The 27,097-nt window shown below is 52.9% G+C and overlaps 1 protein-coding gene across 1 annotated transcript in view; it reads right to left on the bottom strand.

Annotated features, from left to right (window-relative positions):
• Positions 1-4,080: 4,080 nt before the first annotated feature.
• EGFR (epidermal growth factor receptor) overlaps positions 4,081-27,097 on the bottom strand; it is a 181,285-nt gene continuing 158,268 nt past the window's right edge. Inside the window, 10 exon segments of the mRNA XM_074358554.1 lie at positions 4,081-9,635; positions 9,638-9,892; positions 10,546-10,651; positions 11,196-11,243; positions 11,611-11,778; positions 13,153-13,250; positions 14,826-14,972; positions 18,867-18,942; positions 19,600-19,755; positions 26,477-26,662. Coding sequence (XP_074214655.1) covers positions 9,547-9,635; positions 9,638-9,892; positions 10,546-10,651; positions 11,196-11,243; positions 11,611-11,778; positions 13,153-13,250; positions 14,826-14,972; positions 18,867-18,942; positions 19,600-19,755; positions 26,477-26,662 — 1,329 coding nt within the window. The 3' untranslated portion in view covers positions 4,081-9,546.

Below are 27,097 nucleotides of genomic sequence, written 5' to 3'. Positions count from 1 at the left end.
CCATTGGAATTCTTCATATTTTAGGACATTAATCCCTGATGCATCTCAAGGTTTATTTTTTTCCCTCATATAAATTTTGACTTTTTGATGTGTTTTTCAAATTTTATTTACTGATTTATTTTATTGAAGTCTAGTCAGTTTACAATGTTGTGTCAATTTCTGGTGCACAGCACAATGCTATACATACATATGTTCCTTTTCATATTCTTTTTTATTATAGGTTATTATAAAATATTGAACATAGTTTCATATGCTCTACAGTAGAAACCTGTCATTTATTTTATATGTAATAGTCAGTATCTGCAAATCTTGAAGTCCTTGTTTATCCCTTCGCACCCTCTTCCCTCCTGGTAACCACAGATTTGCTTTCTATGTCTGGGAGTCTGTTTCTGTTTTGTAAAAAAGTTTGCTTGTGTTTTATTTTTTTAAGATTCCACATGTAAGTGATATAATATGGTATTTTTTTTTCTCTGTCTGACTTACTTCACTTAGGATGACAATGTCCAGGGCCATCCAGGTTGCTGCAAATGGCGTTATGGTGTCATTTTTTATGGCTGAGTAGTATTCCATTGTATAAATACACCACAACTTCTTTATCCAGTCATCTGTCGATGGACATTTAGGTTGTTTCCGTGTCTGTTATTTTTTTTCTTAAAAAGCTTTAAGAAAAACTTAGTGGCCCTGTTGCCAGTCTTTTCTTGATGGCTTTAGAGTTACGTTGTCTTAGCATCACTTTCCTTGAGCTTCAGGAAGAATCACATACATTTTACCCCAAACTTTCTTTCTTTTTTTTTTTTTTAATGTTTAGATTGTTAGCCCATCTGGAATTGGAAATAAGACCATAATTAATAAATATATAGATGTTTTCTCCAACATCATTTAGTGGAGAGCCTTTTACTCCTCCAGTATCTGGAAATGTTATCACCATCATATGCTACATTTCCATGGATATGTCTGTTTCCAAAATTCTTATTTCTTTCTATGAATTACTTCCTGTGACTATATTGGTACTCTGCAGTTTTAATGATGTTCATCTTATGTGGCGTATTTTTATATCATTGACATTCCTGCTCAATTATTTTCCCAATGTTCTTGGCTACTGTTGAGCACTTTTGTTTTTAGAGTCCAAATTCTAAAATGTTTACTGCCCAAAATAACGATTGAAATTTTCAGTCGTATGGCATTGAATTTGTTTAATAATTAGGAGAAAACTGGTATCTTTACAAGATTGACTTCTCATATCCATGAATACAATGTATCTTTTAGTCTTCTTTTATGCCTCAGCAAAGTTGTATCGTTTTGGAATTCAAACTTTTCTTGCACATTTAAGTGGATACTCAGCTCTTTTGTAATTTAGTTGCTATTTCAAATAGGATTCTTTTCCATTACATTGTGTAATTAATGACTGACGGTACTTTGGAAAGTTATTGATAGCAATTCTGTGTGGCCACCCTAGTAAATTTCCTTATTCTACTTATTTTTGTTAATAGATATTTTGTTTTTCAGCCATTTGCTTTGGAGTCAGCAAATTTCTTCTGTAAAAGGACAGGTAGGAAATATTTTCAGCTTTGCAGGTCATTGGATCCTGTTGCCACTACTCACCTCTGCCTCTGTGATGTGACAGCCGTCACAGGCAACGAAAGAATAGATGTGCTCTGTTCCAATAAAACTGAATTTACAAACACAGCCTGCTGGCTGGATTTGACTCTTGGGCATGGGACAGGTTTGCTGATATTCTAAAGATGCAAATAGATCATATGTGAGTAATAAAAATTTTTCCTTGTCTCCAAAACTGTGGACGTCAGAAGAGTGTTGAAATGATAAAAGTCACTCTTGCTTTGTTGTTATTTAAGATGCTGGTATTTCACTGTTATGTTTCTTACTGAAGGAACAAAACCCACAAAGGGACCAGCAAGACCTCCCAGGCAGGGCCACTGCCTTCCTGGTTTTGCGCTTCTGTAAAACGACTTGCTTGTAGGAAAATGAAACTTCCCCCTGAGAGTCCATTGCTTCCCAAAAGCTCACTCCTGATTGGTCTGTTTCTAACACTTCATTTGCATTTACCCCTAAAATTCCATTGGTTCCCCAAAGCTCACTCCTGACTGGCCCATTTCTGATACCTCATTTGCATGTGGCACAAATTAATCGAAACCTAAAACCCTATAAAATCCTGAGTAAACTGACAGATGGGGTCCAGAGCTTGGAGTGTTAACTCCTCTGGGCCCACCGGCGTAATAAACCTGAGTTCTCCAGCCCTCCAAGAGTTGCTTGGTCTCTCGACGGGATTCAGGTTGCTGTTAACACTTACTACAGTTTTTGGTAGATATTTTTACCCAGTTAAAGGTGTTTTCATGGCTTCCTAGGTTCCTAAGGGACTTTAACAGCAGCGGTTGTGCACTCAGTGTGACTGATGGGGCAGAGGGCGAGGCTCTGTCAAGGGACCCAGAGTACAGACGGCTGCCCACAGGCTCTCTATTGCAGTGCTTCCTGTTTTTGAGACCAGGGTGAAACTTAGATATGATCTTATGGCTTTAACTCTCCAAGATTTTAAAAGTCTTTTTCTGGGTGTGGAGCCAGGACACTGACTGCCAAGCCTGGAGAGCTGGCCTTGGGAGACAAGCCCTGAACGAGGGGAAAACCCACGCAGAAGCAGCCAGAACCATCCGCGGGTCCTTCTCAGACCCTCCCTTTCCTGGGAAAGCTTTTATCCCCCCCCCACACCCCGGAGAGCTATGATGACTTTCACAAGATCATTGGCCCGCAGGCCAAATCTCTTCAAGCTGAAACCCCATCTGCTCAGAGCTTCAGCTAGAATTCCGGGGGCGGGATGTGGGGGGGAGGAGGGTGCTGGTGAGTTTGCCCTGAGGTGAGTGTGTTCGCTTTGAGATGGAAGCCACGAACTGTCCCTTGGGGGTGTCATTTCAGGCTCTGGGCAGCTAGGGCCCCAGAACACCGTCCGTCCGTGTCCACCTCTTCTGCTGAAGCCTGTCCTCCTAGCCTGGGGGCTGACCCCGATGGGGGATCTAAGAGGCTTAGCGCCTCCCGGGGCGCCGGGCAATCCCAGGGGGGTGGGGGTGGGGACCTGGCAAGTTCCCTGGATCTGCAGTGCTTCCAGGATCTAGTCCTGAAGTCCTGCCTCCACGTGCATCACAGCCCCGCTCAGCCCTGCGCCGGTGCCTGGTGTGAATGACCCTCAGGGTGAACCGCACTGAACAGAGCAGCGGCTTTTCTGGAAATGACGGACGGTCTCTGGCCTCCATCAGGCTGGTTCTCCTTGTGGGAGACACGAGGTGCAGCCCGGGGAGGGCGGGCTGGACCGGGCTGCCTCCTGCCTGCCCGTCTCAGGCCCTCCCCCTCGGGTCTGGAAGCTGGTTCCTCCTCCTCAGTGTGTGGCCCGGGCTCCATCAGAAGTTCGCTCTTTCCCAGTTGCTGGGGATGAATTTAAACCCCGTAAGTCTCACCCTCAAGGCCAGTTCAAAGGAGAAAATTCTTACTCACTCAGCTGTGCAGGGAGTGCAAGGCCAAACTTTGATCTGCATCTCAGCAGAACGACTTTGCTCAGCACCAGTGGTTTCCTGGCTGGGCGAGTCACAATACGGGTGCTGGGACCAAACACGGTCCCTAAGGGCACCGGCCGGCCACGCGCCGCGGGCTGATGGTGGGAGCCGAGCAGCTGGTTCATGAACTCAGAGTTTAGGACTGAGCAGAATCTCAACAGAACTTCTGTTTGCTTTGTCACTCTCAGGAAACCAAACCTCACTTGCTATAGAATAATCTCCACCCAGGAATTCCCTCTTGGCTCCATGAAGGGGGAGAGACCAGGATGGAACCTGGGAAGACGGCATTGAGAGGACCCCCCTCTCACTGAAGTTCATCATTCCCGGGGTGGGTGGTGGCAGGAGTTGGGGAGACTCGGGGGGCAGGGGGCATAGGTCACTCTCCATAATTTCTCCTGCATCTTGCAGTTTTGCAAACTAAAGCTGCTCTGAAAATACAGTTTATTAATTAACTTTAAAAAATTACCAGGAAAGATGATCCACCGTAGGTCGGATAAGATCAATAATGAATACCAACACTGCGTTGTTAACAAGAATACAAATTTTTATAAGGTCCTTAAGAATAAAGAACAATGAATAATATACATCTATTTTTTTTAATACCCCATATACAATCAACATGTTTTTGATCAACAGTGTAAACCAGATAAAAGAGAATCTTGCTTTCCATTTGTACAAATATTGCTTTCGTCATAGCAAACCTTTATACCGTTGAAACGTACCATCGATAGAAAGCTGTCGCTTGTTTCAGAAGGAACTTATTGCTGCCTGTGGCTAATTGCTTGTCACACATCCATCTTTATTTCCAAGGGTTTACATGATACAGGTAAGATTACTCTGTAGCCAAATTAAGTCAAAAGGGCTTCTTTAATAAAAAAGTAAGTAAATGCACCTAAAAATGTATAGTTTGATCCGCCAGGTGACCGGGTGGGCAGTCTTAGCATTTCCGCTGGCATTTCAGACAGACAGGAGGAATTTGCAACCTCGGAGGGCAGTTTGTGTCTGCATTTCCATGTGGAAAAGAAAATCATGCTAATTGCTTCAGTTTTCCCCCCAGATACAATGTATACAAAAAATATAAAACGTGTTTCTTAAAGCAAGAATTCTCTTGTTGGACTCCTGTGTTTATAACCCCCATCCAGCTCCTTCTGCAACCTTCTGGCCGCCTCTCTTTGTGATGCACTGGTGAGTCCGGGTTTGCTTTCTTCCCGGGCAACGGAGCTGCCCTTCAGGGTGGGCAGCGAGCTGCCTGCACAAGCGGCAGGAACGCTTGGCACCGGTGCCCCTTTAACAGAGGACACGGGACAGAGGTGTCTGCTCTGTATTTCCTTTGCTTTTCATGGGTTGCTCCCCTCCGGCGCCTGGGCACGTGCATGGAGCCTCCCCGTGCACCCGGGTTCTTAATGCTCATGATGGATGCTGCAGTCTTTGTGCTTAGAGTCCTCTCAATCCTGAGGTCCTTACCCCTGCAGAGCTGGCCTGCAACCCCCACACCTGCGGCCGCCCCTAGGCTGGTGGTTCTCCGCCCTGGCTGTACATCAGCATGACTTTAGGACCTTTACAAAGTGTACATCCTGGGTTTCACTGCCCTGGGGCACGAGAGGGCCGCAGGATTTTCAAAAGCGCCCCTGTGATTTCTCCGTGCAGCTGGGGTTGAGAACAGCATCCCTTAGGGAGGTCACGCTGAGGTTGGAAGACCGTTGGGGGTGGTTCGTTAAACGTGCTAAAACATTATTAGGGTTTGTGGCTGTTTCTAATCTATTTGTCAATGCACATCAAGTATAGACATAAAAATAAAATAGCTCACATCAAAGTCAGATGGGTGTATATAAACCGACAAAGAGTTACGTCACCGTGTCTGTCAGTTACAGGGTCATTTTGGCAGATGATGGGGTACCACGCAGCTGGATTTGCCTTTCGGCCACAAAGAGAGCAACTCTTTTCTGCTGAATCGCCCTCGAGTCAACAGAACGTGCTTCAGACCAAGACTCAATGTGCTTTCCAGCTTTTTCTCACCTGATAAATCTATAAAAATGATTCTCCTCTTGACCAGGACGATGCCCTGGCTTAGCTCTGCAAAGACGCTGTGGCTTTTCTGAGAGAGAAGAGGGTTTTCTCTCGCAGCAACTAAATCTCTTTAAGCAGAAATGTCACTTTCGAATTTCGATGCGCCTGCAGCCTAAGGTAAACTGTTTCTTTTAGTAGAAAAACGCGTCTTCCTAAAAAATAGACCTTACAAAGTTCAGTGCTCAAAAATGTACAAAAATAGACTTAACATTTAAAAATCCTGCCTGAATGTGTCTGTAAGAGTACAGAAGCGTGTGGCCCTGATGTGGCTGGTGGGACTGGTCAGAGGGGCAGGGGTCTTTATGCAGGAAGGTGTGACAGCCCCGGCCAGGGAACAAACAGATCGTCGTGTTGTGACAGGAACAGCGTGCGCATCGCAGGAGAGGATGCAGAGCAGATCTTCAGGGCCATTTCAACAGCGGTCACTTGGGGTGAGCAGCCATTCTCTGGGGCAGAAGATTGATTTTTCTTACTTCTTAGAAAATGAACCTGTTCAGGGCTTCACAGAGGCTCAGACTGGGGTATGGGCCACTATTCAGGATGCGTTAGCTGCTGGTGACAAGGACCCAGAGGGTTTGGGAATGGCCACTAACGGCCAAGTCTCAAGGCGCATCGCTCTGGCCCTGCCTCTGGGACTCACTTCCACACACAGACTCTGCCCTGACTCGGGAACGCGGTGTAGACGCTCAGGCCTGTACCACGGAAGGCGACCTTTGCGATGGGGGTCTCAACCCAGGCTGCCCATTAGGACGGCATGGGGAGCCCCTGGGATTCTGATTGAACTGGTCTGAGGAGACCCCACTCCTTTTTAAGTTGAGCAGGTGGCCCTAGTGGGCTGCGAAGGACAGAACCCCGTCATATACCCCAGCAGCCTCGTCCCACTCCCCGGCTGTCCCCTACCCCCAACTTTGGTGCTGGTCAGAACCACCCCTCGGGAGCTCTGAGAAGCCCCTCGGCGGGGGCTGCACCCAAGACAAAGTCAATCAGCCTCTTTTCGGTTGGGACCCAGGAGATTCCCAAGGGCAGCAAGTCTGAGAGCCACCGCCTTTGCCCTCCTGCCAGGCAGGGTTCAGATGTTTGCAGTTTGCGTGGGGAAGGGGTGAAAGCTCACCATTAGGAACTTTCGCCAAATCCCTGAGCCTTGTCATCACCTGGGGTTCAACCTGCCGCCCCCACTGTGCTCCTGGTCATCAAATCAGGGACAACCTGGCCTCGGCAAATTCTGGGTTCTGAGATGACGGGACTATTTTTGTAGAGATGATGAAGATTCTATAAGAAGATGTGTAACAGGCCTATTGCACAGCTGGCCCCTGGACAACTCAGGGTCTGGGGCGCTGCCCCTCCGAGCAGGGGGCTCCCCCTGTGACCTCATAGTCAGCCTCTGACTCTTTATCTGGAGATTCAACCAACGGGTGGGTCTCACAGTGGTGCCGTGTTCACTGCTGAGAGCATCCACGTGTCAGTGGACCCGCGCTGTTCAAACCTGTGTTGTTCAAGGGTCAGCTGTAAATGTTAGCTTCCCACCCCGATCTGTCTTCAAAGGCCAGGTCTGGGGCTGGGGCCATGGGGAGAGGTTCCAGGAGCCGGCGGAGGGGGGAACAGCTCACAGACTCTCTGTGGGGCCTCAGGGACTGGGTGTCAACTAGGAGGAACCAAGGACAGGAGTGTGAACTTTGAAATCTGGCCCTCTGCACCCCCTGGATACAGTGAGAACATCTTAGGGGAACACAATCTTCAAAATGAATTTAGCAATTAAGATTTTATGCGGGAAACCTGTACAAAGGAGGGAAAGCGTGGGCCGTTCTTGTTGGTTTATTACGTTCTAGTAAAACATTTCAGATTTACAAAGACTAGGATTTTGCTGCTGAGCTGGAGCAGCACGTCGCTACCAGCACCCTGCTTCTCAGGGCTGAAGACCTGGCTTCGGTAGTTCTGCTCTCACGTGAAGAAATGATGAAGGTGGTTTACGGCCAAGGGCCGAAAATGCCAGATTCTTACAAATGGCGTTTTGCCTTTTCAGGAGTCCTCTCCGGATGCCCCGTGGGGGACTGGCATGAAGGGCAGCGGGGCCTGGGGGCCTGCTTCCCTAGGGGGTCCTCGGGCAGGTGCTTCTGGGGCTGGGCTCCCTCTGCTCAGAAGGCACTTCCCACTTGCCCGGTGGCTGAGGGCCTGGGGGTCTCTCTGCCCAACCCCGTGACGGCCTCCTGGTCCCCCATCCCTCCCTGCTCGGGGCTGTCACGTCTTGCCTGGCATCTGTTATATTATTTTAAGGTTCATATTTATGAGCCAGTTTTCTTTACCAAATTGTGAACTTCATGGAATCAGGGACTATGTTTTATTTGCTTTTTTTTAATCTTTAGGAGGACCTATGCCAGGCTGCTGAGATGTTAAAAGGTACTCAGAACACCATGTGATGGAATTGAGTTGAATACAGTCTCCATTTCCATTGGGACAAAATTAGATACTTTGGTGACAAAACTGTGGGGCCCTGATCCGTCTGAGTCAATAAATAATCAAAAGGCTAAAGGAAGATCGTGTGTGTGTGTGTGTGGCGGAGCACAACCACAGACTGAAAAGATGGTCTGGCTAAGGTACATTGACTAGGAGCGTTTACAACACTGTCTACAAAGAACCGTGTTCACGATCGGGGTGCAGGGACACAGGTGAGAAAAAGTTAGTGTTCTAAGTACAGAGGGTCCTTTAATTGCAGAGAGTTATTTTAAGGGAAAATGGTTTTTTTCTGCCCACATACCTGCAAGTGTTCTGAAGGCCTTATCACCAATGTCAAAGTCAAGTTTCCTATTTACCACCTGGGTTCCATTTAAGACATCGCGGTGTCTGCGCTGCACCTGTAAAATGCGCCAGCAGCGCGGAGGGCCAGGGGTTCCCGCATCCCTGCCCGGAGCCTGGACCGTTTCATCACCAAGGGCGAGGAGGGGCTTTGGGCGCAGCGTCCCCGTGAGGCGCAACGTACCGTTCGAGTAAAAACAAAACAAAACAAAACAAAAACCCTTATAGTAAAATAAAAGGAAAATAATTTTCCATGAAGAAACTAAACTGATTTTTGGGGGAGGAGGGGATGCTAAAATATTTTTCAAGAACAAGCCTCGTTTCTGCAGTTTCCTGAGATACACCTGTCCCCGGAGCCCCAAAGGACTTGATGGAATTCCTCGGAGGCTCAGATTTGGGGCACTCTCATTCCGTCTCATCGAAGGGCTGTTGGTCTGAACGCTGCTGAATCAAATATGAGCCGATCTTGGTTACTGTTGTCGCCGATGGGAAGAGCGGACTGAGTTCCAAAACAATGGAATGGAAAATAAACAGGTCAGTCTAAGACTCAAGAGTCAGAGAACACTGGTCAACCAGCGGAGGGGAAGTACCACAGGGACATTCGTATAAAAGAAAGTCTGAGAAAGAATTCTATCCCCTCTGTTTCTTCCTGGCCCAGGAAAGGATCAAAGTGGCTTATCCTCTTACACCTGCCGTGATTCGATATGGGACCCATCGGGCCAGCTGAGGACGCGGAAGACTGGCTGGTTTCTCAACTGTCTTGCGGTGGAAGGGTCCCAGCGGAGCCAACGGAAGCCCGTGGCAGCCCGAAGCCTGGCCCTTGCTTCTTGGTCACAGTTGGGTCTGGGTCAGCTCGGTGCCACAGGAGCCCACTGCAAGCAAAATCAAAGGCGAACTTCTGCCCAAGTGGGCGACGCTCTTTCCGGACGCCTCACAGTCTGGAGACGAAGGAATGGCCCTGGAACTGTGCAAAGTGCGTCTGAGCCGGGGGCACTTCTTGGTTGAAAGACAGGACCAAACCGTGGGTCCAAGAGTTAAGGTGGGCATGGCTGTCAGGACCGCGAAGCTGCCTTGGCTTGGTCCCGGGGGCTGAAGGGAGTGGAATTTTTAGGGTGCCGCCGTCCCCCTGCAGTCACGCCCCAGTGAGGTCCCTGCTGGCTGGCGCTGCCCTTAGGTACTTTGCATCCCCAGCTGCAGGGCCCTCAAGGATGGCGTTGGCGAGAAGGCCTGCTGGTAGTCGGGGTTGTCCAGGCTGATCTGGGGGGTGCCTTTCTGCGCCCAGAGGGCAGGGCCGGAGAGGGCGCCGTTGACGCAGGCGGGGTGGGCGGTGTTGAGATACTCGGGGTTGTCCACGGCGTTGCTGTGCGAGTTCTGGTAGTGGGGGTCTCTTCCAGGCGCCGGGTGCAGAGGCTGATTGTGGTACACGGGGTTCTGGACAGAGCCCGCCGGCCTTTTGGGGATAAACTGGTTCACGTACTCTGAAAGGGAAAAGCAAGCAGGGGTGATCGGCAAAGCGCATCCCGAGCAGGACCCCCCACCCCCTGCCCCGGCTCATCCTGCGCCCTGCGAACACTCCTCAATGAGGCGACAGATGACAGAGGGCAGGGATGCCTGGGGAGACTCTCTTGCTGGAATAAAGGGTGTTCCTTCCTGTCCTTCTCAAAACAACGGGCACGTCTGTCCTCTGCTCACTGAAAGTTCTCAGAGCACAGCCTCGGGATGTGGGTGTGCGCGAGCAGGCAGGGACAGTCCGGGGACAGAACTTACATGAGGGACACGTTTACAGGCCAAGACTGGAGGCAGGAGACGAACGGGGTCAGATCTGTCACATACACACACACGCACACGCACACTCTCTGTCTCACACGCTGGCTCTTGTGCATCCTTGCTGTCTGCTTCACATCCTAGAAAGTCTGCAGACTGACTCTGAAAACAACCTGGATGTGACTCGAGCCCGACGGGGACCCGTGTGCACGCTCAGTCGTTCTCTCTGCTTCTGGCCTCCCTCCCGTCCTTGCGTCTGCACGCGGGCCGCGGGCCCCACCCGGGGACCAGCCTGGAGGAGGCAGCCAGCCAGGGATGCGCAGGCCGGCTGGCGCTGGCCGGGGGAGGCTGAGGAGAAGACACTCACCAGGTGCCGGGAGGAAGGTGTCATCGAGGCTGTCCTCGGTCAGGGTGCCGGTGGGGTCTGAGCTGTACCGTTGCAAGAAGCTGTCTTCTTTGAGGGGATAGCTCTGCTGGGAAGGGAGCAGGCGAGGTTACTCTAGCTGGCGCCGCTCCCTTCAGCACGTTTAAGCATCACCTGAGAACTTGCTAAAGCACAGCTCCTGATTCAGCAGGTCTGGGGGAGGGCCTGAGAATCTGCATTTCTAACGACATCACCCGCAGCGGGGGCCCACGCTTGGGCCCGCGGAGGGGGCTGCATTTTAAATTTTATTTTACTTAATGACAAGTGAATTTTCAGTAGCCACAAGTGGCCAGGGGCCTCTGTGCTGGTAAGCGTGGGTCTAATGGAGGCTTCCCACGTGGGTGTCACCGTCCCCTGGGAGGTGGCCCCACCCCGGAGATGCAGGTGTGGGGTGATGCTGGCACTGCTGGTCCCTGAACCACATTCTGAATCGCACTTCGACAAGGGATGCTTAAGTGCCAGAGGTCAAGAGAGGGAACAGTACAGGGAGGAAATTCAAGATGATCTGGGTTAAGGTGGGTGGTTTGTAATGTCTAACCGAGCCACGGTACAGAGCGGTGACTTAACTCCGGTTTACAGGTGTCCATACCTACCCCGTTTCTATCCACGCAGGCCACGGTGGGGGTGTTGCTGGTGGCGCTCTGAAAAAGAATCACAGCTATTCACGGCGCACCCGGGCACGCACCCACGGCCCCTGAAACCAGGAGCTGGGCCTCAGGGAGCAGGTGCATTTAAAGGTGCTCGTTTTCATCTTGATTCATTAGCTTAAAAAAAAACCTGTTTCGCTCTATTTCATTCTACCCCTTAGGGGACCTAAAAGGATTACAATCTAGTGCGTACCAGGGGAATCAAATAATTAACACGCTTAATCGATTCATTCTGACTCTGGCTTTACCATCAGGTTAAAATGTACTTTTGTCTGAGTTCCACTGGACGGGTAGCATTTGCTTTTAAGACTCAGTCTGTTTGAAGCAGCAGACAGAGCTTGGGGAAGAGGGGCGCTGTTACCAGAGAGCTGAGCAGGGGCGTCCGGGAGGTGGCGGGGCTGTGGAAGAAGCCCTGTTGGGGGACGAGGTACTCGTCCGCGTCCACCACGTCGTCCATGTCCTCTTCGTCCATCAGGGCACGGTAGAAGTTGGAGTCCGTAGGGCTTGGCAAATGCATCCTCTCGTCCCCCTGGCACACAGATTTTGAGACCATCAGAAGGGCCCCGAGAGCTGCCGGTCCACCTGCCGGCTACTGAGGTGGGCCTGGCGCCAGCAGGTGCTGTGTGTTTGCAGATTTAATTCTAATTACCCCTCCAACCCCGCCCCCCGTTCTCAGAAGGGCAGCTCGTCCTCCCTTCTCCCCATCCTGCAGTGAACATGCTGAAAATTCCCCGATGTCCAAAAGCCCCCGAAGGAAGTGCAAACAGCTCAGGGGGTAAAAGGAGAGCCCGAAGTTGGAGCATCCATTGAGCGTGTGCTCTGCCGTCAGGGCGGTGACGCCGCGATGGACAGTAAGACACACACGCTCGATCTTCGCCCCTGTTCCCGACAGAGCTCCCAGACCCTCGGAATTTCCTACACGATGAATGCAGAATGGTGTCTCTCATGAGGAGACTTTTTAAAGGTGGGGGCTGGTGGCCAGGAGAGCCAACCATGTGATCAGAGGGCGAGCGCCTCCATGTCTACTCCTGACCTCCAGCGAGGGGAGGGGGACTGGGGGCCAGAGCTCTTGCCCGTGGCCAATGACTTGATCATGCTGATGCAATAATGAAGCCACCATGAAACCCGAAAGGATGGGGTTCAGGGAGCTTCTCGGGTGGTGCACCCGTGGAGATTTGGGGAGCGCATGCCCTTCCCCCACACCTTGCCCTGGGCACCTCTTCCATCTGGCTGTTCCTGAGTTACATCCTTTCATAAGCCAGTGATCTAGTGAGTGAAATGTTCCTCTGAGTTCTGAGAGCCACTCTAGCAAATTAACGGAAGCTTCTGCCAGTCGGTCAGAAGCCCGGGTCACAGCCTGGACCTGGGACTGGCACCTGAATTTGGGAGAGGGGCGTGGCTTGGAGGACCGTGGGGTCTGACGCCACTTCCAGGTAGACAGTGTCACACTGGGCTGGCTTGCAGGACACCCGGCTGGTGTCGCAGAACTGATGGCTCGGTGGTGTGGGGACCCTCCCCCCCCCGCCCGGCAACACACACATCCAGGAATTGCTGAGCCAAACTTTCAAATGATTTGCATACATTATTTCACTGAATCATTAAAACAGGCCTGTGGGCTTGGTTTGGTTAACCTAATGTGGTCCTGAGCCCCGTTCCTTCATGAGACTAAGATAAGGCTTTGGCCAACTGGACCACGAAGATGATGGGGAGCCGGGTGTGGAGCGTGCCGGGCTCAGACGGGGGGCCCCAGGAAGAGCCCCACTGAGTTTGTGCCCTAACCCAGGTGCACTGAGACCAAAGGTGTGACCGGGGGACGGCACAGGACGGAGCAGAGCGACACGCGATGCTCACGAGAGGGATCTCCCTGGGCAGGGGGGGCGGGGTGCAGACTGTGAACTGGCACCTGGATGACAAGGTAGCGCTGGGGGTCCCGCGCCATCTTGGTGAACTCGATGATCAGCTCACGGAACTTCGGGCGACTGTCAGCATCGATCATCCAGCCTGGGGAGAAAAGCACAGCACAGTTAGCACCCTGAGAGAAATGATAAGGACGGCGTCACGGAAGGAAAGCATTTAGGGTGAGATTCCTTTAGACAAATAAACGAGGAAGGGACCGAATCTCTGTGACAGACTTTTCAGCCCTGGCAAACTAGCACTGACCGCTGTTTAAAGACCACAATATATTTGAGTCAAAAGGGCAAGAAAATGCTCTCATTTTCTATGCCTCCTCTTCCGGGGGCTGGCATCCTGGTGGCATCACCGTAAGTGACCCAGAAGCCTAATGACATGACACGCATCGCTGGCTGTGAACTGTCGCGGCGGTAGGGCGTCCGGACTCAGTCACCGTCCACACTTGACATTCAGCCTCACCCGTGTTCACTCGGCAGCCCGGTCAGCTGGAAAGCAGACCCAGCTTAGGGAAATTTTGGGAGTTTTCTTTAGGAACCTCGGGGTTTGGGGGCGCCACACCCTGCTGCTTTCGTTGTGGTACGTGCTCGGCCATGACAGGTGCGCCCGGGGGGCGCTCGGTGCCCTCCCGGGGGAGGCTGCGTCTCTCGGTTGTGCCAATGCGTGTGGTGGCACAATGACCCAAGTCTGGACTAAACACTCTGGAGGAACAGCTGTCACCTGGAAACCCTCACAATCTGGGGGGTCCGTCTTTATCTTCTATCTGCAGGATGTCAAGCCAGTTTAGGCCAGAGAGCTTTGTGACTTCAGACCGAGCGTGTCACCTCGCAGGACCCCCGCTTCCTCAACCCAAAGCAAGGACGTTAAAACCGAAGATCTCTGTGCTCTCAAGTTCAGAAAGGCTCACTATTTACACGAACTTGGCCCCATCCGCTCCCTGTGCTGCCTTCTTGGGCGAATGCCCGTCACACGTGTCATGGCACCTTCGAGCCCACGGAACTGGCGATCCGATGACCCTGTGGCATCACAATCGAGCCACACGCTCTTGTGTGGATGAAAACGTTTACTTGCTGCACTGCGGGAGACCGCACCTAAATCCACCCGCCCTTGAAGGTTTAAGCCAAAGCAGAAGCGCTGATTCTGTAAACCTCACGTGGTTCCTCATTGTTAGGCATTTGAAAACACTCGGTCTCTTGGGTAACAGATTCCAAAATGCTCGGGTAACAGATTCCAAAGTGTGGGGCTGCTTTTTCCACTGAGAAGCTCAGCGGGAGAATATTTTGGTGTCATGGTGCATGAAGGATATTTTTTTCTTTTTAAAGGCACTGTTCTCAAATATTTTTATTTTATTTTATTTGGGGGGAGGTAAGTAGGTTTATTTAATTTCTTTTTCAGTGGAGGTGCTGGGGATTGAACCCGGGACCTGGTGCACGCCAAGGGTCCCACGCGCTCCACCACTTGAGCTGTCCCCCCCCCCCCCCAGAGGACTTTGATTTCAATTGCTTGTCGCCAGAGTGGGCAAAAGTCAGCTCGCAGCGCTCAGTGAGCCAGTGTGGGAGGGCACTGAGGGTGTGCCTGGCCACAGACGCACAGCGCGTCCTCGGGGAGGGGAGGCCCGGGTGGTCTGGCTGCCGTGCAGGGGGGCGGGCGGGGCGCGCGGCCACTCACACTTGACCATGATCATGTACACGTCGATGGTGCAGATGGGCGGCTGCGGGAGGCGCTCCCCTTTCTCCAGGACGGTGGAGATCTCACTGGCCGGGATGCCGTCGTACGGCTTGGACCCGAAGGTCATCAGCTCCCAGACGGTGACTCCTGTAAGGGGAAGACGCCTGTGAGTCAATGACAATCATGGCGCCTCGTCTTAGTCATCAGTGTTGACACGCTCTTTCTAATGTTGAAAAGCCAACGTTTCTGTGGCCTTGGGCACTGTGCTCAACGGCTGAACACCTCAGTTTACCTCTCTGTAAAGTGGGATAATGACAGCATCTGTATCTCAGAGGCTGGCTGTGAGCCTCAAACAAGACAGCACGACTGAAACGCTCACGAAGGGGCAAAACCCACAAAGGGACCAGCAAGACCTCCCAGACAGGGCCACTGCCTTCCCGCTTTTGTGCTTCTGTACAATGGCTTGCTTCTGGGAAAATGAAACTTACCCCTAAAATTCCATGGGTTCCCGAAAGCTCACTCCTGATTGGTCTATTTCTAACACCTAATTTGCATTTACCCCTAAAATTCCACTGGTTCCCCAAAGCTCACTCCTGATTGGTCCATTTCTAACACCTCATTTGCATACGATGAGGACTTAATCAAAACCTAAAACCCTATAAATGCCTGTGTAAACCCACAGACCGGGTCCAGAGCTTGGAGTGTTAACTCCTCTGGGCCCGCCGGCGTAATAAGCCTGAGTTCTCCAACCCTCCGAGTGTTGCTTGGTCTCTGGACAGGATTCAAGTTGCTGTCACACAGACAAGGCCAGATAAACAGCAAGTGGCCAGAAAACGGTAAACTTCAACAGTAACAGCCCAGACACCACCACCACTCTGGTGACACACGGATCCTGGTCTGTGGAGCAGGGTTACACACTCAGACATCTGTTCCAAATGACCTACTAGCTACGTTAGAAACTGGGTTTTTAAAGGTTAACAATTTTTTAAACAATTGGAGATTAAAAAACTCCTGTGTTCCTTTTAATAAATATAAACCACCCATACTGTTAATTTCAAAACCAATCATCATGATTAAAAAAAATCAAAGCGGTAGTAATTTGAGAACTGGTGTTTTTTTCAGACTGTCCTTAAGTTCTGAGGGTCTTTCCATCTCCACGCCTACCTCGATCGAATTCTCTGGTCCAGAAACACACATGCCACGGGGAGTGTGTCCCCACCTGGACAGCAAAGGAGCCCTGGGTGCCACTAGCGATGACCACAGAGGGCCGGAGCCGGGTCCTCAGACTGCGCAGGGAGGGATCAGATGCAGGAACCCGGGGGCTCTCCGAACTCCAATTGGTTTAGCGACCCAGTTTCTTTAGAGCTGGCCTCTTAATATTTATCATCACAGACCTGCATGGGTTTTCCAGAGGCCATTGCAAAACAGAGTGACCCAAATTAATATGCAGAGTGCAAGGTCGGAAAATGAAGAAAAGCAGTGGTTCGGGGACAAAAAAATTAATTCTTCCGTCCTTCCCACCACACAGTCAATACGGACTTGAAAGAATGAAAATCTCATTTCCCGACCTATGAAGTCAACGAATTCTCATCGAGCTAGGCTTAAACATTCCATTTAAGGATGCATAATGACTTCCTGCGGGAAGGCAAGCTTTTCAGGTTTTGGAACAAAAGCTGGAAAAAGGCCGTGTGTGTACCTGGTTGAGGGTTGTGAGCGGGACTGGGAGGTGATGTGAATTCTCTCTTTTCAGCTCTTAAGTGGGACACAGGGATCCCCTCATTGTCTAAAATATTTTTCCTTGAGTGGAAACCAGGGAGCGGAGTAACAGGATATGTTTTTTAAACTAAAAGTTCAGCTTCACATTGTTAACAATTCCGGGGTGCTGCCAGGGAGGGCAGATTATAACTGTTACCGAGTCCAAGCTGGTTCTGCTCGCCCCACGACAGGCCAGTAAATCAGGAGACGAGGTGCTGGGCAAGGAAGAGCGACTTTTTTCGGAAAGCCGGCAGACCGAGAGGATGGCAGACTGAGGTCTTAGAGAACCATCCTGCTCCAGTCAGAATACAGGCTCCTTTTATATAAAAAAAGCCAGGGGTGGGGGCATGGTTGGTTGTTGCAAATTTCTTGCTGCAGGAATCCTTTGTTCTTGCAGCTGTGCAGGTGGGTCAGGTCATGATGCCCCTGCAAACCTCCCATAAAACAAAGGTTACTTTCTATTCTGCAACTTGTTGTCTTTATATAAGTGCAGAAGAGCTGACATCCTTACAGGTCAGAGCCCCGAGAACAGGCTCTCCTGTACATTTCAGGCTAAAGGCAACATTCTTTTACAAAAGGTGCAGAGCTGGCAAGTCTGAGCCTAGAAAACAGGGCACAGGGTTAAAGCTAAAAGAGCAGATGTAATACAGAGTCAGATTTGTTCTCCTCTATTACGTAACCAAGGATGGCACAATTTCCACTGAGATGAAAAACACACACGCTCCTGGTGATGCTGACTTTCTGACGCCGGCGGTAATCATTCGAAGGGGTTTAAGTCACTGAGTCTGACAGTTCCATTTACTGGACAAACATGGACGAAGTGTGGACTGCGAGTGGGCACACGGGACAAGGCGGGGGGACGCAGCCAGGCGGTGGGGATGTGGGGAGGCCAGACCATCCCTGGTCCTCCTGATCACGGTGAGGAGTTCAGGTTTCAGGCGGAACACAGGTGGAAAACCGAAGAAGGTGTTAAGCAGCGAAGTGACAGTCTGATCTAGTTTGAAAATGGAGAGCAGATCGGAGTGCACAGCAAGCTGAGAGAACGCCCAGGAGGGGTCCCTGCTTGGTGTCACCGAGGGAGGGCGCGGCTTGGGCTGGTGTGGTGACCATGGAGACGGCTCGGGGCAGGACCTCCAGTGGGAAACACGGCATTTCTTTCCCTCCCTTGGGGGGAGGAGATAGATCTTGCAAATGACCGAAAATAAGGAGGTACTGGAGTAGCTTTATCTCCTGATCTATGTTGTTAACTGCAGGCAGCTCAGCTCACTCCCACGTATATACACAAATTCATTTACTCATTCACTAAAGTCTGCATCTTTGTAAAGCTTACATTCTAGCAGAAGAGACAAAGATCCACAAATTTTTTTAAAATGCATATGGGAAGTGAATAATGCTTTGGAAAAAAAAGCGCTAAACGGACACTATCCTGAGTGACTTTGCTTTTGTGACCTGACCAAATTCCTCCTGGAAATTCCTTTCAACTGCACATTTTTATGGGGGTGGGGTGACTCCCTGCTTCTCCTCCATTGACTTAAAAGCTGGGACAGGCTGTTAATCCACAGATTAACGCGGATCAGGTGTTTGGCAAGCTTTCTGCATATTTGGGGTGGCATGGGGGGACCGATGGTGGCAACACAGCGGGCAGTGCCTGGCACGCGGTCAGTGGATGTGCTGGGGCCGCTTTCCCGAAAGGTGAGCCCCCTGCAGGCTCGGAGGCCAGAACATGAAAGGCGTGTTTGAGGAGAGAGCCCTTAAGGGGCGGGAGCACAGGGCTGGGGCGGGGGGGACGTGGAGGGACAAAGAGAATCAGGTCCCCGTGAACTGGCCCTCTCCTGTATTTTCCCGCAGACGCCGCCTCACAGCGCATCCCTGCCAAGCCCTCTGTGACACACAGGCTGCACACAGCACACGAACCAACAGCCACGGGGTTATCAGTCACCCATAAAGCCACACTTCTCGCTTGTCATCTGCCTTTCCTTCACTTCACACTCAAGCCAAGAGGTCACGATGGGTTTGATGTCGCGGGTCCAGGCAGTGCCTCAGTGCAAGCTCCATCGCTCCCATCGCCCTCTCTCCTAACAAGCTCACTGACACCTCCAGTGACATTCGGCACAGCAGTCAGCCCCAGTTTCCTCTCTCCCATTTTCTAGGAGAACAGACAAGGCAGTGGTGACGGTGCCACTGATGGTCACTGCCCGCGGTGATGGAGCGGGCCCTGTAAAACCGGCCACAGCACGAGCCAACGGAGCCTTGGCCCCATCCACCAGCCTCAGGGGCTCGACTCACCGTAGCTCCAGACGTCACTCTGGTGGGTGTAAATTCGGTGCAAAATCGATTCCAAAGCCATCCACTTGATGGGCACCTGGGGATGGCGAGAGAGAAACAGTAATAAGACAACTTTTTAGCTTCTCTCTGTTGAAAAGACAATACATCACACTGGGGCAAATTACCAGTGGCAAATCCAGGGCCACCCCAACCCCGACCCCCGGCCCCAGGGCTCCTGCCCAGCGGGAGGAGAGCGTTCAGTCGGGCAGAGAGCAGGTCCGTTCGGCCCCAGATCTGGGGGGCCCCGGCCGGGCCCTGTGTTTGTGGGTGTCTGAGCGAAACTGAAGGGGGGCAGCTGACCCGGCGAGTCTGGAAGGCCCAAGAGGAGGCTGGCGCCCCTCACTTCAGGGAGAGCCCCCCCCGGAGAACCCACAGGGGAGAGCTCATGCCCCTTGGGAGCTCCGGGGACAACTCGGGGGCTCTCTGTGCTGCTCTCAAGGCCCGTAACCGTGGCACATGGTCACCAAGAGATGCAGCTGGAATCGTCACCACTGCCTTTGGCTTCTCGATGTGTTGGGAAGACCTTGTTCACTTTCCCAGCAAACCTGGCTCCCCAGGCAGCTCTGGCTGGGCTGCCCGAAGGGCCTGGCTGGACCCGGGGGTGGGTGGCAGCCGCTGTGCCCTCACCCAGGTCGTCCCGAGAGCGCTCCCGCTCGGCGGGCCTGCCCCACCCCGACCCCCGCCGGCTCCTTACTTTGCCCCCTTCCGCGTGGTACTCCTTCTCCTCGGCGCCGAGCAGCTTGGCCAGCCCGAAGTCCGTGATCTTGACGTGCTGCGGGGTCTTCACCAGTACGTTCCTGGCCGCCAGGTCCCGGTGCACCAAGCGCCGGTCTTCCAGGTAGTTCATGCCCTGAAAGGCGGGGGCCCGCGCAGTGAGGGCGCGCGGTGCTTGGCGGAGCCCGGGGGAGCGCGGGCGGGGATCGAGCGGCGGGCGGGGCGAGTCACCGCGGGAGCCCCGTGCAGGGCTCAGGGTCGCGTGCGCAGCAGCCTTGGAGCCCCTCCCCGCCGGGAAGGCGCTGGACCGCTCTGGGACGTCCCTTGACGGACACAGCAAGTTGCACCTTGAGACGACAGTGACTCTGCTCCACGGATGAAAAGGTGGAGTCATGAAGCATCACTAGCTGCCGACTTACTAACTTATCTCGGTCCAGTTACTCAGGTTTCAAACTCAGATGAAGCCAGTGGAAGAGGCCGGGCTGAGACCTGGCTCTGGACCACGTGCCACCGCCCGGCCTCGCCTTCCTTGCACCAGGCCCTCTGGGGCGCCGCCCTCCCCGGCCTCAGGGCTGGGAGCCCCATCTTCCACACCTCCCTGGACTATCTCATTGGATTCAGTACCAGGGAAGGTTCTGTCCTGTTTTATTTTCTCTCTCTTTTTATTTGAAGTCATGTGGATATCGAATTTGCTTTACAAAGTGCCACTCCCCACCCCTCCCCGATTCTGCTGTAGTTAGAATCAAGGCTGCAAGAGGAAGAAAGAATATTGGAGAAGCAGCCAGCACAGTGCCCGCGACACGTCGTGAATTCTCCGACGTGCAGTTGTCCCTTGGTACCCGTGAGGTCAGTTCCCGGGCCCCCTCCCCTTCCCACCCAAAGCTGCAGAAGTTCAAGTCCTTTATATAAAACAGCATGGAATTTGTAGAAACCTTCACACACCCTCTTGCGTATTTAAAGTCATCTCTAGATGACTTGTGACACCTAACACGACGTGCATGGCTGTCAACACCATGTCAGCGCTACGTAAACAGTTGCCCGTGCCCAGCTTTGTTTTTTTGGAGCTTTCTGGAATTTTTTTGCTCCCAAAATATGTTTGACCCGTGGTTGGTTGATTCTGCAAGGCTGACCGCGTGACCCCTCAACTCCAGCCCTTGTCCACAGCCTTCTTGGCATCTTTGTCACCTGCCCCTCCTCCCCGGACAGGCGGGGGTGACCTCCCACCCCCACTCCTGGCTTGATGCCTGTTCTCGGTGAGCCAAGCTCCCTGGGGTCCTCCGGGAGCCCTAACCTTCTGGCTTGAGTGTGGCAGCCCTCACCTGTGGGCAGGGCCAGACCCGCGGGCAGGAGGAGAGGAGGGTCCAGTTCTGCACACGCCGTGTTGTCGGTACCACATTCTCTGCACCTGCTCACAACGGTCGCTTCCTCGCTCCAGCCAGGAGGGTGGGCCCCCTTTCCAGGACACTCCCGAACTCTCCAGCAGAGCGAGCATCACAGAAATGCTCACTAAAGTGCACGGAATGGGAACGGACCGGTTCAAACAGCTCTGCCTTCCTCTGCAGCCGTCTGCAGCTCCACTTTAGTGCAAACACAGGGAGCGTGTGCAGATAAGAACAGATCCCACGTTTTCTGGCAAGTTCTTTGCTTCCTTATGCACAGATATTTAGGTAAAAGATATTAATGAACTTGTCGTATTGTAGGGAACTTGACAAATTTTCTTCCTAGAGCCCCAAACTAGCCATCATAGGGAAACAGGATCTTATAAAGGAACTACCAGGGATTAGTCAATTTTTGAGGCCTTGAATTGAGGCAGGAAGCCTCATAAAAAGACGGGCAGGACCCCCAGGCAGGGCCACTGCTCTCCTGCCGGCACCACCCGGCTCCCTGGCCCAGCGGCTGTCTCACTTTTTGCCTCTGAAACGGCTTACTTGCCCCTAAAATTCTATTGGTTCCCTGAGCTCACTTCTGACTGGTTATTTCCGTCACTCCTGATTGGGTATTACTCTTACTTCTGATTGGTCCACTTCCCTAACTTCTGATTGGTCAATTTGTAGTGCCTCATTTGCATGGGGCTCACTCCTGATTGGTTATTTCTCTCCCTCCTGATTGGTCCATTTCTACAAAGCTTGTTCCTGGTTGGTCAACTTCTGCTGTACTTTATTTGCATATGATGCTGCAAAGTGTAAAACTGGCACCTATAAAGGCCTATGTAAACCTGCAACTGGGGTCCAGAGCTTGGAGGGTTAACTCCCCTGGGACGGCTGGGGTAATAAACCTGAGTTCTCCAACCCTCCCAGTGTTTGTTGGTCTCTTGCCCAGATCCAGGTTGCTGTCACAACTAAGCTGTAACACGTTTTTCTGCACCATTTTGTTTTTCTTTTCTTGGGGAAAAAATGAAAATGCCCGCTTGTATTATCTAGAAAGCTCTTGAATGTTTAAGATGTTGTTTGATGTATGTTTTTTTCTTGGGGGGGGGCCGGATTAGGCCTATTTGTTTATTTTTGATGGGGGGATTGGGGATGGAACCCAGGACCTGACGCATGCTGAGCACACACTCCACCACTGAGTGATACCTGCCCCCCTGTTGTTTGACTTAAATGTTCCCTTTCCTAAACTGTCTCAGGTGCCGGGACATAAGCCTGAGGGGCTCCTGTCCACTCTGGAGGGAGCTAGCAGGTGTCCCCCTGGAATATCACTTCCAAATTAGGAACTGTTATTTAGGGATGGAGTGTGGGGAGGGGGAGGGAAGCCGTGCTGAGGAGACACTTCCCAGCAAAGCAGGACCTCCTACCGCCTTGTCACCTCTAACAGATGGCACCGCACACCTCTGCCCCACTTCCCCCCACCGCTCAGGTCTTTAAAGGACCAGAGTGACTGCAATAAATCATGACATTTTCTCAGAACACCAGTCGTCAGGGGAGGCTGGGAAAAGGGCGCTAAGTGCACTTTCCATACTCCGGAGCACACAGCTAATCCGCAGAGGGGATTCCATCAGAGGTAACTCGGGGGCGAGATTTCGACTCCTCTGAACTTTGATAAAATTTCCTTCACTGGGCTCTGCCCCGCATTACAGAGGCAGCTTGAAAGGCCAGCTCTGGGCCCAGTAGGGTTATATTTTAACCAGGCACCAAAGATAAGGGCCCTGACGTGGCTCACGAGCTCTCGGAATCCAAACAGACACCCACAGGAAGGAATACCCGTGTGAGCCTCGCGGGGCCTCTGGGAAACTCATTTCCCCGAATCTGCTCGGAGAGCCTCACTTTGATTTAGCGGAATGGATTTGTTTTGTTGGTTAGGATCTGAGAGCCGGGGTGGGTGTTGCAACACTGAGGTTAAAAAGGGATTTGATGAGCCACTCTGGGTCCTGGGTGCATGCTGGGCTTGGAAGACTTTCCTGGAACAGCATCCTCGGAAGAAGAAAGGCCTAGGGTGGGCTTGACACGTGTGGACTATCTTCCCAGGCAACGCTGGGGCGGAGCCCGGACTGAGGGGCAGGAGTGAGCCGCATTTCTGGTCTAGTTTTCAGCCACCAAGTGCAGAAGCCAGAGGACCGTTGACTTGGTGAGGATGCAAAGGCAGAAAGTAGGGGAGGAGGGTAGGCAGGGGGGTTCGGGAGACTGCAGGAAAGCCTGGCCTCCCCCCCACCGAATGCCTGCGCTCAGAAGAGGCAGGAACGAGTGAGACCGCCCTGTCCCACCCAGAGGCCGTGGGGCACCAGCACGGCTGGGCTCTCGGGCCTGCGGGTCCTCCTCTGACCCAGGTCAAGTGCGGGCAGAGAGCACAGGCCTGGGAGCAAGGATGCCCGGACTCAGATCCCGATTTTGCTCCCTGCTAGCCTGAGGCCATGGCAAGTTTCCGAAACACCCCAGGCCTCACCTTCCCCTTCTGTCTCACGGTTAGGAGCCCTGATCTGGAGCACAGGGAAGCTGGGGCTGGGGGGCAGCCCTGGGGCTGAGGGCCAGGCTCCTGGGCCCGGATGGGAGGTTGTGCACTTGAAGCTGCACAGAGCGGTCAGTCTCCCTCCCGATGGCCGAGCGAGGCTGATCGATGACAGCCCCTCCTCCAGCATAAACTTCATTCTCTCCCACCCCTGCTCGTCCATCGAGAGACCACGTTGCGATTTGCCAACATGGGATCCATGACATGGCACCTCGAACCAGCCCCAAGTGGCCGGGATGTCCTGTGACATCACAGGGCGTGGCCATGCCCTCCCCTCCCCTGGATGTGTCTTCCTTCAGCTGCTCATGTGCCCCGAGAGCTCGAATAACTGTGAGCAGTGCAAACACCTGGGGCTTTGCCAAATGAATTTGGACCAAACCCAGTAGCCCGTGTATTTGAAAAACAGATCTCTTGAACTGAATGGTTTTTGAAGTCCATCCTTATTAAATTTTATGTTGTAGACTGAACTGTGGATTGTTCCTCAGGGCCTCTCCTGCCCCATCCTGGCCACCTTCACATCTCACCAAGGATCTCACATCATCTCTCTGAACGCTCACTTCAGTTGAAGGTAAACCCAAAGTCCCACAGGCAGAGCAGTGGGTTTAAAAAGCAGATTAAAATTGTGAGTCATATTATACAGAGAACTATTCTAGAAAACTTTCAAGCCTAGGAAACGCAGCTCAGCCACTTTGGAAAACTCACACCTGACCGGGACCCCGGGCAGAGCTGAATTCGTCCTGCAAGCGGGCACTGCCAGATCTGTTTTTGTTTTTAGCTCACATTGTGGAAGACTGATTTTTGAGGGTCACAGAAAGTTCCAATTATGCAGAGACTTGTGGTCAGGCACATATGGGGGAAAAACCAAGGAATGAACGTCGGGTGGGCACCGGGGCCCGAGGCAGGTGCTTCCCAAGGTCCTGAGTGGGGTCAGGCGGACAGACGGCAGAGCCCCACCTTCAGCCACGAAGACGAGGGGCAGAGAGACCACCTAACAAAAGCCAGAAGTGCGATCTGAATCCACGACACCATCCACCCAGTTCTGTATTGGGCACAACGTGCCATGGCTATGTGTCCCTCACATGGAAAGCCACTGTCGGTGACCCTTCTGCCTCAGATAATCAGGGGAGAGACTCAGGGAGAACTTCTGGGCTCAGAGGAGACCTCCAGGAATGATTCTACGTTCAGGGAAGCCTACGCAGGGCGAACTACCTCCCCACTGAAATCAGCCACTGTACGGGGCGGCACAGAGTCCCCCCAGTTTTCACGTCTATCCAGAACCCCAGAACGTGACCTTATTCAGACATAGGGTTTAGATCTAATTAGTTAAAGATCTTGAGATGAAATTATCCTGGATGTAGGGGGTGTCTTTCAAGAGAGAAGGTGATGAGGACTCAGACACGGGCAAGGAGGCCACGGGGAGACGGAGGCAGAGATGGGAGAGATGCAGCCAAAGCCAGGGAACGCGTAGACCATCAGGAATGGGAAGGGAGGCAGGAGTCTCCCCTGGAGTCTTCGGGGGGCGCTGGCCCTTCTGACACCCTGACTTCTGACTCCTGACCTGTTGTGGGAGCCACTAGGCTTGTGGCAAATTTTGGTGGCAGCCCCAGGAAACCGAGACAATCATGCAGAGAATCATGTCACCGCGGTGTCTGGGGCACGTGGGCTCCACCAGGACCAGCATTTCACAATGGCATGTAACTGCTTGGTTCTGTGACCAGGTGACAGGCGGGGATCTGAGAAGGCACATCCCCAGTCCCTGGGCGCCGGGAGAAATGGACCCTGGCCAGCACCAGAGCAGTGCTGGGCTGTCTGTTATCCTGGGAGGCAGCCTCCCGCCTGGCCAGCCTGGCAGAGAGCCTCAGTTCTGGGAGGGGACCCTGCCTCACCCAGAGGAGCCCATCGTGGGGTGTCCTGGGCGGCCCCGGGCGAAGAGACACCCAAAAGACGTGTCTGTCTGTCTTACGAGTCACCCGCCACTTCTGCTGGGGGCTGTCCAGAGCGGGCTCGGGAGTAATTCTGCAGGGCGAGCCACGCTACCAACCTGGGGTGAGGGGCACGACCAGTGGCCTCCGCCTCCCTGGCGCCCACACGCCCCCTCAGCATCCCCCACCAGCCCCGGTGCCCGAGGGAGCTGACGGGGGTGCCCACAGATTCCTTACGTTCACCTGAGTGAAATATACACGCTGCCAGAAGGAAACAGAATTTAGCAAGTTGGGTTGCAAATAATGGATGCAGCGCTGGGGTCCAGAGGGAGAGGTCTGAGACGAAGAATGTCCGTATGAGCAGCTAATACCCAGCTCGTTGCTGTGGTCCCGTCCTCAGCTCACAGCTGGGGCCATGTCTGCACCCTCAGGCCCCCCCTCGCCCTGCATCTGGCTGTCACAGGGGGATGTGTAAGGAGCCCCGGAGAAGCACCTGTCCACCCCGGGCCGCAGCGCATCAGGCCTCAGAGCCAGCACCTGCCTGTCCACCCTGCCACTCTGTCACCCGACAGCCTCGGCCCGGTGTGCTGGCCAAGTCCCAACAGGGCGAGAGCCACATCCCCCTCCTTTGCCACACATCACCACGGAAAGAAAGCCAGGGAAATGAGAATGCTAACACCACACCGAGGGCACGCAATAAAAAGAAAATTGTGCGACTGTCGCTGAGTAATTATATTTTCAGTGTGCAGTGGGACAGGCACTGATCTAATGCAAAAGACAATCAATTCAGTTGGTCCCAAATGAAAGTGTACACTGTGTCCGCGCACGCATAAACACACACACTCTTGGCAAACTCCCGGTTACCCCAGGATGCAGAACGTAACTGTTGATTTTGCCCCTTGGGGCTTTCCTCTGGGGCTGTCACTAATGATCGCGCCACCCCAGGAGACGAGTCCTGCTTCGAGGCCGTACCTGCCGCGCGCCCCTCCGACTCACCTTCGCGATCTGCACGCACCAGTTGAGCAAATGCTGGGACCCGATGTTGTCCTTGTGCTCGCGGACGTAGTCCAGGAGGCAGCCGAAGGGCATGAGCTGCGTGATGAGCTGCACCGTGGAGGTGAGGCAGATGCCCAGCAGGCGGCACACGTGAGGGTTGTCCACACTGGCCATCACGTAGGCTTCCTGCGTCAGAAGAGGAGACAGAGGGTCAGAGAGGCTCCCTGCGGTGGCTGATGGGGCGGCAGACGCATCGTTTCCAGGGGAAACAGCAGAACGCGATTTTGAGTTTGGAAGCGTGTGCTTGTGGAGGACAAGGTGCACGTGGTGCAGGGGACAGGCACGCCGGGGCTCCCAGGTGATCTGTGGGTGACACCCTCTGGGTGGATGTGGGGGCCGCTTCGCAGAGAGACCAAGGCAGCCTCGCCACCGGCAGAGTGTGGGTTGAAAACCACGTTTGGGCACTGCACAATCCTCACAAAGGACTCCACTTCAAGGTCAAAAATGCTAGCAGGGCCAGTGGGAATTTGCATTTGGCCCTGCACCCTGATGCCGAGGTGCCCACCAGCTCTGGAACCCTCGCCCCGGGTGCCGTGGGGGGCGAAGGTGACAACTCCTGGA

The sequence above is a fragment of the Camelus bactrianus genome, chromosome 36 (assembly GCF_048773025.1).
Source record: "Camelus bactrianus isolate YW-2024 breed Bactrian camel chromosome 36, ASM4877302v1, whole genome shotgun sequence".
Classification (NCBI taxonomy): domain Eukaryota; kingdom Metazoa; phylum Chordata; class Mammalia; order Artiodactyla; family Camelidae; genus Camelus; species Camelus bactrianus.
This window is presented reverse-complemented; position numbering and strand designations above follow the sequence as displayed.